The 12750-nt window shown below is 35.4% G+C and overlaps 1 protein-coding gene across 1 annotated transcript in view; it reads left to right on the plus strand.

Annotated features, from left to right (window-relative positions):
- The window catches only part of SPATA16 (spermatogenesis associated 16), a gene marked incomplete at its 3' end in the record, with an annotated part of 204093 nt that overhangs the window by 75226 nt on the left and 116117 nt on the right, over positions 1-12750 (plus strand). The window contains exon 3 of the mRNA XM_081077396.1: positions 1998-2087. Coding sequence (XP_080933522.1) covers positions 1998-2087 — 90 coding nt within the window. The remainder of the gene's footprint in view (positions 1-1997; positions 2088-12750) is intronic.

Raw genomic sequence — 12750 nt, forward strand, 5'->3', positions numbered from 1 at the left:
AAAAGAACTTTGGCAGAGTGAGATTCTTGGAGAACAGCTTGGCAAAACCAGAATACTACATCACAGCCAAGAGATGTCGAAGGCTAGAAACATGCATTCAGTATGAATTTTGTCCCATCACATTTGTAGATGCTTAAGTGAATGAATGATTCCAAAGTAAGAGGGAAGGATTACCTTTTATGTGAAAGAAAATATTCTGGTTAGGCTTGGAAAAACCCAGGCCACTTGACCAATTCTGTTCTTATTCACTCAGATCTACTTTTACAAGACTATTTTTACAGGGATAAAAATATATAAACATGCTTTGTAAACATTCTTTTTCTGAATTAATATACAGTATTAGTCATGGAATTAGTAGTTCATTATTGACATGGAATAAACTCATACAATAGTTTTTTAAATTTCCAACATTTTAATTAAAAATACACCAATTCTTAGAGGATTGATATATTTATTTGTACAAATTGTTAGTGATAGACTACAAGAAAACATTACTAACTCAGGCCCATCTAATTCAGAAATCAGCATAGGAGAGGCAGGAAGGTATAATACAAAGTGGTATGGCTAGAGATGGCAAACACAACGACCCTGAAATTCTTCAACTGATTAATTGTGTAAGATTTTGGAAAGGTCACTTAACCTCTCCGATTTCTGTTCACTTGTGCTTAAAATGAGCTCAGTTATTTAATCAATCTATCTCATCATATAATTTTATATAATCATACAACTATAATTTTACATGGGTCTGATTGATGTTTCTTTTCTACTTTATTCTTTTCATAGCATTATTTCTGGGAATGGAACTATTTTTGTCTACATGATTTTTTAAAATCTGGAGTTCATGAAAAGGCTTACAGGTCATATGAATTCCCTAAATTTGGGCAATTGTTTTCGTACATTATTCTGGACAGAAGTCTGTAGCTTTCATCTGACTCTCAAAAAGCTCTGTGAATCTTTCAAAAAAAGATTAAGAACCACTTACGTCAATAATGAACTAATTCCAAGGGATTATCATCAACTTGTAAAAACAAGCTCACAAGAAGTTTGCTTAATAATCCTGCACTGGTTCTGTAACATTTTGTATCCCATATCGATAACACAGCACACACTGTTAATATAAGCTACATTTCCAACTCTCACTAATGGCTGTCTCCTCTTTCGGTGATGGGCCATAGACTACATCTGTCTAGTTCACCTCATTATATCAAATGCCTTGAACAGAGCCTTGCTCTCAGTGAAGCAAGGAAGAAAAATGTCTACCAGTTTATCTTCCAGGGAAGAAGGCAGTTGGGGCGTGATCATCATCTCACCTGGGCTTAGATTAAGGCTCCAGAACACTATGAAAATGATGGAGGAATCAGCAAGTAAGGATAGACAGATCATTTTATCCACAAGTCAAGCCTTGTTGTTTCAAGAGAAAATGGAAACCCAAAATGAATAAGGGCCTTACCAAAAGTGGCAAGGTCAAGATCAGAGTCCTTAAATGACAGTATAACACTCCTTCCTTTCCACTACATCGTCCAGTTGGGGGAAGACACAGAAACTAATTATGGATTGCAAATTAGCATGTCACTCAATTGTAGTTCCTTTCTTTTAACTGAACTTCAGCAGCTAACAACCTTCTCCGTTATAGGTAGACACACATAAATAATCTGTGATTTTTTTTTGCCTGATTTATTAACCTGAGCAAATAAAATAACATCATGTCTTATATGTAATATAACTTGGAATCAACTTCTTTGTCATTGTCATATCTATAAAAGATCTTCAGTGCTATAAATAAAATTGCTTTTATAATGAAAACTTAATTATCTTTTCAATAATCCTTGTTTATTTGTCTTCACTGACAATTACAGGAAGAAAAGGGCTTCATTCATTAGTATCTTTTAAAATATATAATAGATAAAATTGGATGCATGTTATTTCATTCCTATACACTGCTGGTAATTGTCTTTTAGAAACCTAATAACATTTGTGTTTCTTTTATCTTTTTACAGGAGCATTGTTTTAAACCCAGCCTATTTTCGAAATCATCTTCGTCAGGCAACAGTGTTTAGATGTCTGGAGAGATATTCAGAAGCTGCCCGGTATGTTTGTTATAACTTTTGTGAAGATTTATTTCAAGTTAAATTAATTTTATTCTCAGCTTCTGGTAATAGCATAACAGAACTTTCCATTTCTCTCATGGAATATGATTTTACCAGAATTATTGTCTTATAAACGTCAAACCAACAATTATTGACTATCTTTTTCTTTAATTAAAGCTATTCTGTGTTCATAGCTCTTAGTAAAATTCAAACTTCCAGCCATGAGCTCACTGACAACGATGGGAAAACTTCCACGGAATATTAGAAATGAACTTGACCTCCTGCTCTCAAGTACCTTCCTGGTCCTAGTTGTAATGACACAATTCTGTGGCTATCTCTTTCTTGAGTTCTGGAAATGAAATCCAACCCCATAAAAAGGACCCCAGGAACCCATTTCCAGAGGAGATGGCATCAGTTATAACTCAGGGCTGTTAGAGGTGTCCTGAAGTATTGCTTCTTGCATCCAAATATGTTTCATAAAAATGTAGTGAGATAGCTCTTAATATTCTCATCCCCAGAACCTAAACTTACCACAAAGAATTGCAAGAACTGTGTAACACCCTCAATGCTATGTTCAGAATTCCTTCCCACCTGTGACAACTGAGGCTTTTTTTCTGCTTATATCAAGTTCATCATATCTGACTTCTCTTATCTTTGATGAATTCTCTCAAAGAATTTTCCTCATCTCCCAATGTCCAGACACATGCTGTTTTTCACTCATCCACTTTACCACACCAGGAATTTAGCAAGAAAATGTGGTGGTTTCTACACTTAATCCAAGCACAACTCCTAAGGAAAAATCCACAGTAAATGGGATGGAGGGGAGGGGCTTAGGTTGCAGTCGGCTACTGTTGCTAGAACATTTACAAATAACACTTTCTTGGAAAATGAAGTTTAAGGAATTTAAGTAGATAATAAAATGGTTCCATAAAATTGATACCATGAGGTTGACATGAAATTCATTTGTGTAAAATGGTCATAGGGGTTACCTTAAGTCAATTAAATGATGGATATGAAAGGCAGAATTAATCCCAACTACTATCACTTTGCAGTCAAACAACCAATATGACACCTCATTTACCTGTGTGCTAATGTCCACTTTCAAAAATTAAAATGGGTCTATCCATTTCTTCTTATCAGTTTATCAGTTTTACAGTTTTCTATGGAACAGTTTTCCTCAAGGGGTGGTGTCCTCATAATCTAATCAAAAGACTAATAGGAGACGGCAAATGCAACTTCAGAACTAGATTGCCACGAGTAAAAGCTGTTGTTGGTATGCTGGGGTCAGCTTGTACAGACTCTAGAACGCTGTAGGAGAAACCAGCAATCTAAGGAGAATTTACACTCTGGAAATAGGCAAATGCTACAAATCCAGCCTTTTTAGGTTTGGAGGAGAGCCGAGTTACTGCCCTATCATTAATTATAACTTAATTGTGCCCAGCCAAATTGAGTTAAAATGGTGAGAAAAACTCTTTGTAAAACAAACAAATACACAGCGAGAACTTGAAAATTAGAAATTTCTTAGCACTTCTCATGCAAAATTGGTACTGAATAGCCATTGTCCTTGACAATCCCTGCAGTGAAGTAAGTATATGTATCTGTTTAATACCATTTGGTGACCGATCTCACAATTCTCCCTGAGAAATCTCCTGGTAATTGTTGTTTATGCTGTTATAGACTTTCCAACAGAAAAGCAGATACAATTATATTTAGATACAATTATATTTAGATACAAATGTTTTTTTATATTTAAATACAAATCTTGGTTTCCTTAATAAACCTTCCATATACAATTTTATAGCCCTCAATATAGGGTGCTGGTCATCCTTTTCCCCCCAAGGGAAAGCATGCTATGAACTGTAAACATGGATATCTTAGTGTCTCTTAGCTATTAGAATGATAATGTAAAACAATAAATATGAATCAATACATAAAGCATTTGTTTATTAATTTCTTGGGAGATTTGGGTAGTTTGGTTCAAGCCTCTTACAAGCACATTATATTAAAACTCATTAGAAAAGCCAACACATCAAGCTTATTTCCTATAGGATTCCAAATAGTCATGTTTCTGAGATTGAAAACCACCTACCAAACACAAAAGTATGCCATTTTTCTGTGACTTAAGGGGTCTTAAACCATGATTCCTAGTAACATGGATCATGTCCTATCTGATCCAAACTAGAACACTTATAACCAGTACCTGGAAATCGGTCTGTCTAAGGTTTTCTGAGCCTAATTAGCTCTACTCAAAAAGGAATTCCTAATGAATAAGCCAGAAAAGATTCCCAGGACAGCCTCATAAATGTGCAGATTTTCAACCAGAGAGGCTAAAGGAAATGGTTCTCCCTGTGGCTGAACGCAAAGCGTCAGTTGGGTTTAGAGCAATGGGCAGGTCCTTTTATTTTGTGTGTCAATATCTTTTCGGTGACATCCTACCAGAAGAAAGAGCAAGAATATATAGACAGTGCACAATTGAAGAACAATAGGCTTATTTGGGGTTAGGCTCTGCAAGGAGGCTAAGTCACCATTGAGGAAAAACTGGCACTGGTTAAAGTGATGAAATCACATTTTTTCACAGAAGCAACATCTGTGCATGGTATGTCCAGTCTCTGTCTCTGAAACCCACCTATGGCTTTTACTGCGAGTCACCTAATGGAATCTTCTTTCAGACTCCACCTTGCTTTTCTATTTGCTCCTGGGTTCTGACTCCTTATGAACAATTTTCCTTTGGGGTGACCTCCAGCCTCTGACAAGCTCAGCCCTTGGCAATGAGCCAATGTTCCTAGCCCCAGCTACACATAGACTCAGCCTAGATTCCACTAAAGCTCTCAGCTGAGACCTCCCCAGGCAATAAAAAGGGTCAGGATAGGCTATATCTAAATGCAGCCCCCTCTGGAGTTTCTTGCAGTAACCTCTTTACCTTCTGATAGTCATACAAATCTTTGCTCCTTCACAGCAATCACCAATTAAAGCTTAGCTTCCAGGGTGGACAGCCCATTCTCACCTTTGCCTGAATATAAATCTGTAACACTGGGAGAGTCCAGGGAGTAGAAAGCCAGGTAATGTGTTTCTTTCTTCTAAAACAGAAGACCTATATTCCGTCGGTCAAACAGAGAAATAACTCAAGGAGAATATTCTTACTCTGTTCCCTAACTCATATTTGTAAGATTCTCTACTGAATTCCCTGTAGCCCAGTGAAACCAAAAGCTAGAATATTTAGCAAAATCCCCAAACTTATTTGTATTTTCAATATTTTTAGAATTCAAAATTCTGTATAATGAAGGAATAATTAATTTGTCATGCATATTGCTGATATAGAATGTAAGTAAAATTTAAAAACAAAAAAAAAATCACATTTTCAGAACACAAACTTAAATGGAAATTGCTGTAACCCCAACCCCAAGAAACAAGAAAACTTTGAGGCCTTATCTGAAATAGCAAGCACCCTAGCTCTTTAACATCTCTCTGTTTCCATCTCTCTGTTTCTATGCATATTAAAGTATACGTGTTGAAATAGAATGTCTTTGCTCACATCTGTCCCTTCTCCCCCAACACTGCCATTTACACACACACACACACACACACACACACACACACACACACACACACACACATTTGGCACTACCCTCATAAGAAAGTCAAGACAAAAAAAATATATAAGACGTGAGAGAGACGTGAAACAAACAAAAGCCACGACTGTTTTGTGAAGAGAACTAGTGACTCTTGGTAACCTGACTAGCACAATGTCTTTCATCTCTGTATTCTCAATGTTCAGCGCAGACTTGGCATGTACCAAGCACCAGGCTGCGGTTTGCAAATTAAATTAACAAGTTTTGGAGTTGGTGGTTAATAACCATTTCACTTTATCAGTAAGAACATATTATATGAAATTCTTAGCACCACATTTGTTGAAGGAGAAACATGAGAGTATGTATATAGTAAAGTTACTCGATAGTGTCATGTCTCCTGTAGCGAAGATTCTTAAGGCAAAAAATTGATGACATTGCACAGAATCTTTAGTGAAGACCATGCTGTGCAACAGGAAGCAAATAGAAGGTAACACGAACGGGCAAATCACAACAGAGCCTTTGTATCCATCATGGAGGAAGCGTTAACTGTCTATTTCTACATACATGAACTAGACAGGGGATAGTAGAGCAAGAATAACACACTCCCATGCTTACAAAGCCCAGATGATGAGTGAAGGAGGCCAATTATCAGATAAATGGTGTCGTATGAACTAGAGAGAACTGGAGATCACTAAGTAAAGTGACCATATAACTCATCTGCCAAACTGGACACTTATAATTATGAAAGTGGGCACTACTAAAAATCACACCGGGAAACCAGCCCATAAACGAGGGCTGTCATGAGCACCCTGGCCATATTGTTACCCTATCACTGGTCCTTCCAAAGGGAGTGTCCATATTCAAGTCCAGCTAATGTAGCTGTATAGGAATGCAGGTTCAGTGTTGCAAATCTTTGAGTCTTCACAAGATAGTATAATAATTCAGAGTATAATAATTCTATGAAATTTCTGGACTTTTAAAGGTTGGCAATTATTTTGAGGTTTTTAAACACAGTCTCATCTTAAGAAAGCTGAAGTAGTCCCATTCGTGAAGATGTAATTCACTGAAGAATCTATTTGCCAAATGACCAATTTACAGAATTCACCAAATTTAAAGATTACTAAAATGGAATTGTAAGAAATAACCTTCTTGAATAATTAATATGACTACATTTGCTTAGGTACATATCCCTCATGAAATGTTCAGCAAATTCAGTTTACACTGATTTCTTGCTAATATTTTAAAAAGTGATTTTTTTTTTTTTTTTACTTCTAACATCATCATATTTAGGATTCCCCAATTTTTGGAGCGTGAACACATTTACCTATTTAATAAAATATATTTTAACTATTGATAGCATTTACAACAATTCGTGTCTGAGATGATTTTAACAGCTCTTTGTTTTGTGCCTGAAGCTAGTCACGGCACAATCTGGACTGTGGATTCCACAGAGGGGCAGACCGAAGAACAGAGAGAAATTAGAGGCCTCAGCACCCTGGTGCCCTGCTCCCTTCAAATTCCTCTGTAGGATTGCTAAAAATTTTCTAAGGAGCTACTATAAATTAAGTTTTGTGAAATAAATATATTTACAAATTTGATGAATTGGTCATTTGACAAACTCATTATCTTATGAATGGACCTAGAGCCCACAGAAGGCTGTGGGGTGGGTCACAGTATCAGATTTGAAGCTTGGATCAAATTCTGTCTTTTAATTTTCAGTGAATACTAGAGTTTAATCCTTCACAGATAGAAGCTGAGCTTCGTCCTACCAGCAAGAGCATCCTTTCCCATGTGAATTTTGTGCTGGTCATTTGGGAAAAGACTGTAGTCTAAAACCAGCAGTCCACTATTAGAAAAAGATGGTATTTTACAGAGTGCAATGGGTTCAGTTAATTTACTATCTGCAGCAAATCTGGTCTGTTCTAACTTTTATTTTGCTATGTTATTTAATGTCATGTAATGTATGTAATGTGGCGAAAAATAGATTAAATAATAAAATATGCAATCTAATTTTTTTTTTGATCTTCACCCTTCTTAAAGTAATACACTAAATGACACACTGGATTTCGAAGGTATATTATATGACTTGTGCCTTCCAGGATTTAAAAAAAAAAAAAAAGTAAATCGGTAAGATGCCACCAAGTTGTATCAGTCTGCCTTTTGCTACACTAAGAATTTCCTCCCTCCAATTAATTCTCACCTTTGCCTCTCTCATTCTTGATCTCTGACAGTGTCTTTTCTTTATTCTTATTTTACCATCCTCATTTTACCATCCTCGTTCTCTGCACTTCTGCACTTGCCTCTTTTCTTGTTCTGTGCTCTTACCTTTTTCTCAAAAATGTCCCCCTTCCTTGTGAGCATCCCTTCCTTCTGGTCATTAATACACCATTCTCAATGCATCTCAGTTAGTCTGTAAGCTCGTGGCCCTCGATGGTGATTGCCATTGATTCAACAGATCAATGACTACATTTTCTTTGGTTTTATTTTATTTTTGATCCTCTGAGTTGGAGGCTCCTTAGAATATTTGAATTTTCTGGAAATCTAATCTCTGGATGAATGTACAACGTAAACCTCAAATGATAAATCCCTTGAAAAACAGATTCTTTTAGACATGAACAATCAGCCAGGCCTAAAGTATGACACATTAGAGTATCAACTTCTAAATTAGAATTAATACGAACACTTAGGTTCTAGGCTGTATATCAGCATCAAAATATCCCAGAGTTGGTTTTTTTTTGCATGTGGTTTGGGGGAGGGGCGTGTCAAGCAGTATTTTCTATTTAGCTAAATCAAAACACAATATGTTAAGATTCACTAATTCATAGCTACCATCACTGACAAGCCAGATAGTAGAAGTTAGGGGTGGGAATAGATGGGGGTTTCTTGAGACCCAGCAGGAGCCTTGGGGGTTTGGTTTTGTTGTTTTCTTGCAAAAGTTATCCGTGCAAATTTGAAATAATGCATACATAAATCACAATCTGCCAAAAGAAAAGAGTGATCCAAAAATAAATTGTAGTGTTCTTTCAGAAATCTGGTAACATAAAACAGTGGTGTTGCTGTAGATAAGCAATCACTCACAAGTAATACTACAACAGCAAGCAGCAAGAAACTGTGTCAGCTTTTTTTGATGCCACGGAACTCTATGATTTTAAATGAGATTATTATGTATCTTGCAAGAAAGGAGAATACATTGACAGGTAGAGTCAAGACAAGTGATTCTGAAGAGATGATAGTAGTGTTGGAGTTTATTTTAACTCAGTTCTGACTCAACTGCAAGTGTAAAATCCATTCACTCACCATGCAAGATGCTAAAAATACATCACAGATTTTTTTGGTAAAGTTTTCATTGGTGCTTATGAACAGAATAAATGAAGACTGTAGCCTAATTTTTATTCTTAAACTTACCATCTGCCTCAAGGGCTTTCTTTCTCTTTCTTGGAGACAGTTCACCATTGTCAGAACAGCTTTAGTGTGGGCTGGCATTAGTCAGTCATGTGTAACATACGGCTGCATGTTGGGAGGCGGACATGATCGTTCTGTCATTAAGTGTCTGTCCTTTTTTCTAAATATTACAAAGCTGTATGAACCCTAAATATTGTAAAAAGGTTGCTTCTTAGTGTATGATTTCTAAAACAGACATTAATAAAGACACATTTAGTCATTTCACAGGGCTTAGGTTAAATATCTGACTATAAGTCTACCACTCATCCAATTTTTATGTATGTAAGTTGTAGTGTTTGTGATTTCAAGGAAAAAGTGAAGGATAAAATATACTAAAGCTTCAAGTTTCTAGCCATCTCTTATGTCTTAAGGATTTAAAATTGCAGATGTATAAATATCTAATCTAATAATAAATATACTAATCTTGAAGTTGCAATGACATCAGGTGGCTTAAAAGTAATTCTGTTGCCTTAGGAAAGTTGAACCTTTTGGACATGATCCAAATTATAAGTAAATTATTGCAAAGATACAGAATTTTACACAAATGCAGAAAAAAAATTTTAACTCAGGCTGTTGAAAAGAACATCTAAAAATTCATTAGAGAGAAACATTGATTGTTTTTGTGAATACCTCCACTTTGCTAATGTTTATCATGATAATTATTTTTGTCCTTATTCTCTTTGGAATGATACACTATGCATTTACATTACCTGTAAACATTTCTAAAATAGTTTAGAAATGCACAATTCTTGGACTATATGCACTTCTGCAAATATTGGTCTAGAAAGTTTATGACAGAGTACAGAAAAACATTTTTTCTTTGCTATAGATCTAACCTTTTCTAAAAAGTTGGTGGAGCCATTAATACTGCATAAAAGAGAACATAGTAAGGTCCTTGGATGTCACGTTTTAAGGGTGAAGAAATAAAGATCTTTTCTTCCTTCCCTTCTTCCATTCAATCAGATGTCTACGTGATTCCATATTTTCTACAATAATGGAATGTAGAAAACCAATTAAACATGAAAAAAGTCTAATCCAAAGGAGCTGAAGTTTAACTCTGAGTGTTCAGTGCTGTTTCCTAATATCTAAATGTTGCCAAGTAAATTAGAGATTAGTCTGCAGATGCTAAAATTATGATGAATGGATTAACACCTCTATGTTTTTAATCAGTAAATTAGAGATAATAATAACACCTGGGTCAGAGAGGTTATTATGAGGATAAATGAGACAATTTACGTAGTGCATTTAGCACAGTACTTGGCCCATTATAAACTCTCAAAAAAAATAAGCTATTATCATTGTTTTTTGTTGTTAACAAGTACGGCTCTTTGAAGATAGATGAAGCTACCTTAAGAGACAATGAGTTTCTCAGAATTGACACCAAAATATGCCGAGCAATCATTTCCCTGAGGTATTGCATGACAAGATTGTACCACAGAATTATTGGATCTTGTCTCACTCTGAAAGTCAGCATGCCTCTGTTTTGAGGAAGTCCAGTGTTAATATAGGGATTGAAGGACAAGGTTTTCATTTGTTTAAGCAGTTGAAAGGGGCAAGATTTTGGTTTTTTAAAAAATTTTGTGTATGAATATATCATGAATTTTAGCATCAGGTTTCATTATGGGTGATATTCTAATTATTCCTGAAGGGAGTTAGAGTATGGAATCCCCTGGGATGGGCGGTGGAGCTTCAAATGACATAGAGAAAGACAGATGTTCAGGTAACCTGGTCTTGACTCTCGTTCTCCCTTTTATTCCTTTCCTCACTTCTGTCAAAAGTAGTGATACCCTGACAAAAGATTAGACTGGAAATCCTAACAGCACATTGCCTGACACTCTGAAATTCTTCAACATTTTTTTAAAAGAATACTGGCATTGGTTCATCACACTATTATGAACATAAATTAATCTTGACGCCACTAATTATAAAAATCACTTGTAAGTCAAAAGTTCTATTTCTATGTCTGTCTGCTAAAGAGGAATCATCTACACTAGAGAATTATAGTCAAGCCAGAAAGGCCTGTGTTCTATTCCCAAGACACAAATGACTAGCTTCGTGGGACCTTGGGCAAGTTAATTAAATAAGTTCTTTCAGTTTCAATTTCCTCAACCATAAAATAGAGATAACAACACTACTTTACAAAGTGAACATACGGATTAAAAGAAATAATGAACAAAAAACAGTAAACGCAGTGCCTGGCACATAGTAAGCCCTCAGTTAATTATTGCCGCTATTGCTGTTGCACACTTTGAGGAATTATGTTTAAAACCCTAATATACTAAATTAATTCTGTTGAGTGAAACTTTAGTACAAACATATTCCTCAACTCCACTCAAACTTATCTTAATTTTATCAGCCATCAGATATAACCCTCTGCTCTTTGCCAAACTTTACAGCAGATGCTTATTGTTCATTGTATCATTGTTCCTCACAACTCTATAAAGAAGTAATAGTCTGCATATTGTAGGTGAGGAAACTTAAGCTAGAATTTGAATGACTTGTCAAAAATCACAACACTGATTTCAAATCTAGAATTCAAACTTAATTTTATTGTCATGACCCTGACTCATGCATGAAAGTATGAGTCAGACTTCATATTTGCCATTTGGATGAGTTTGAAACTGTATTGCCTTATTGTTTACATTTTCATTTTCTTATTACTAATGAGCCTGCGCATCTTTAATATACTTGTTGGCCAATCTTATTTCCTCTTCTGTAAAATGTTTATTAGTGTATATATATTTTGCTCATTTTTATTGGGTTGTTTCCTTTGTTATCATTGAGTCACAGGATCTTTATATATTATGCAAGCTAATAATTTTTGATAATACTGCTGAGAGTAATTTCTTCTAGTTTATGATTTATATGATATCCCTCTTAATAGTATCTTTTGATAAATAATATACCTAAATTCTTTATTTTAGCTTAGTTAAAATGTAGTCAAATTCCTTTATGATTTACACTGTTTCAGTTTTAAGAAATCTCCTATCCCGAGCTCATCAAGATAGCTTTCTAGCAAAAAAACATACAATGGAGAAAAAACAACCTCTTTAATAAATGGTGCTGGCAGAATTGGAAAGCTACGTGCAAAAGAATGAAACTGGACTGCTATCTGTCACCATGTACCAAGATTAACTCGAAATGGATCAAAGAGCTAAGCATAACACCTGAAACAATAAACTGCATAGAAGAAAACAGGTACTAAACTTATGGACCTTAGGTTCAAAGAGCATTTTATGAATTTGACTGCAAAGGTAAGGGAAGTAAAAGATAAAATAAATGAATATGACTATATCAAACTTAAAAGCTTCTGCATAGCAAAAGAAACCATCGACAAAATAAAGAGGCAACCGACTGAATGGGAGAAGATTTTTGCAAACAGCGCCTCCGATAAGAGGCTAATAACCAAAATATACAAGGAACTTAACAACAGGAAAACAATCATTCCAATTAAAAAATGAGCAGAGGACCTGAAGAGACATTTCTCCAAAGAGGACATACAAATGGCCAATAGACATATGAAAAAATGCTCAACATCACTAATCATCAGAGAAATGCAAGTGCAAACCACAATGAGATATCACCTCACCCCAGTCAGCATGGCTATCATCAACAAGACAAATAGTAACAAGTGTTGGAGAGGCTGTGCAGAA

The sequence above is a fragment of the Rhinolophus hipposideros genome (assembly GCF_964194185.1).
Source record: "Rhinolophus hipposideros genome assembly, chromosome: 2".
Classification (NCBI taxonomy): Eukaryota; Metazoa; Chordata; class Mammalia; order Chiroptera; family Rhinolophidae; genus Rhinolophus; species Rhinolophus hipposideros.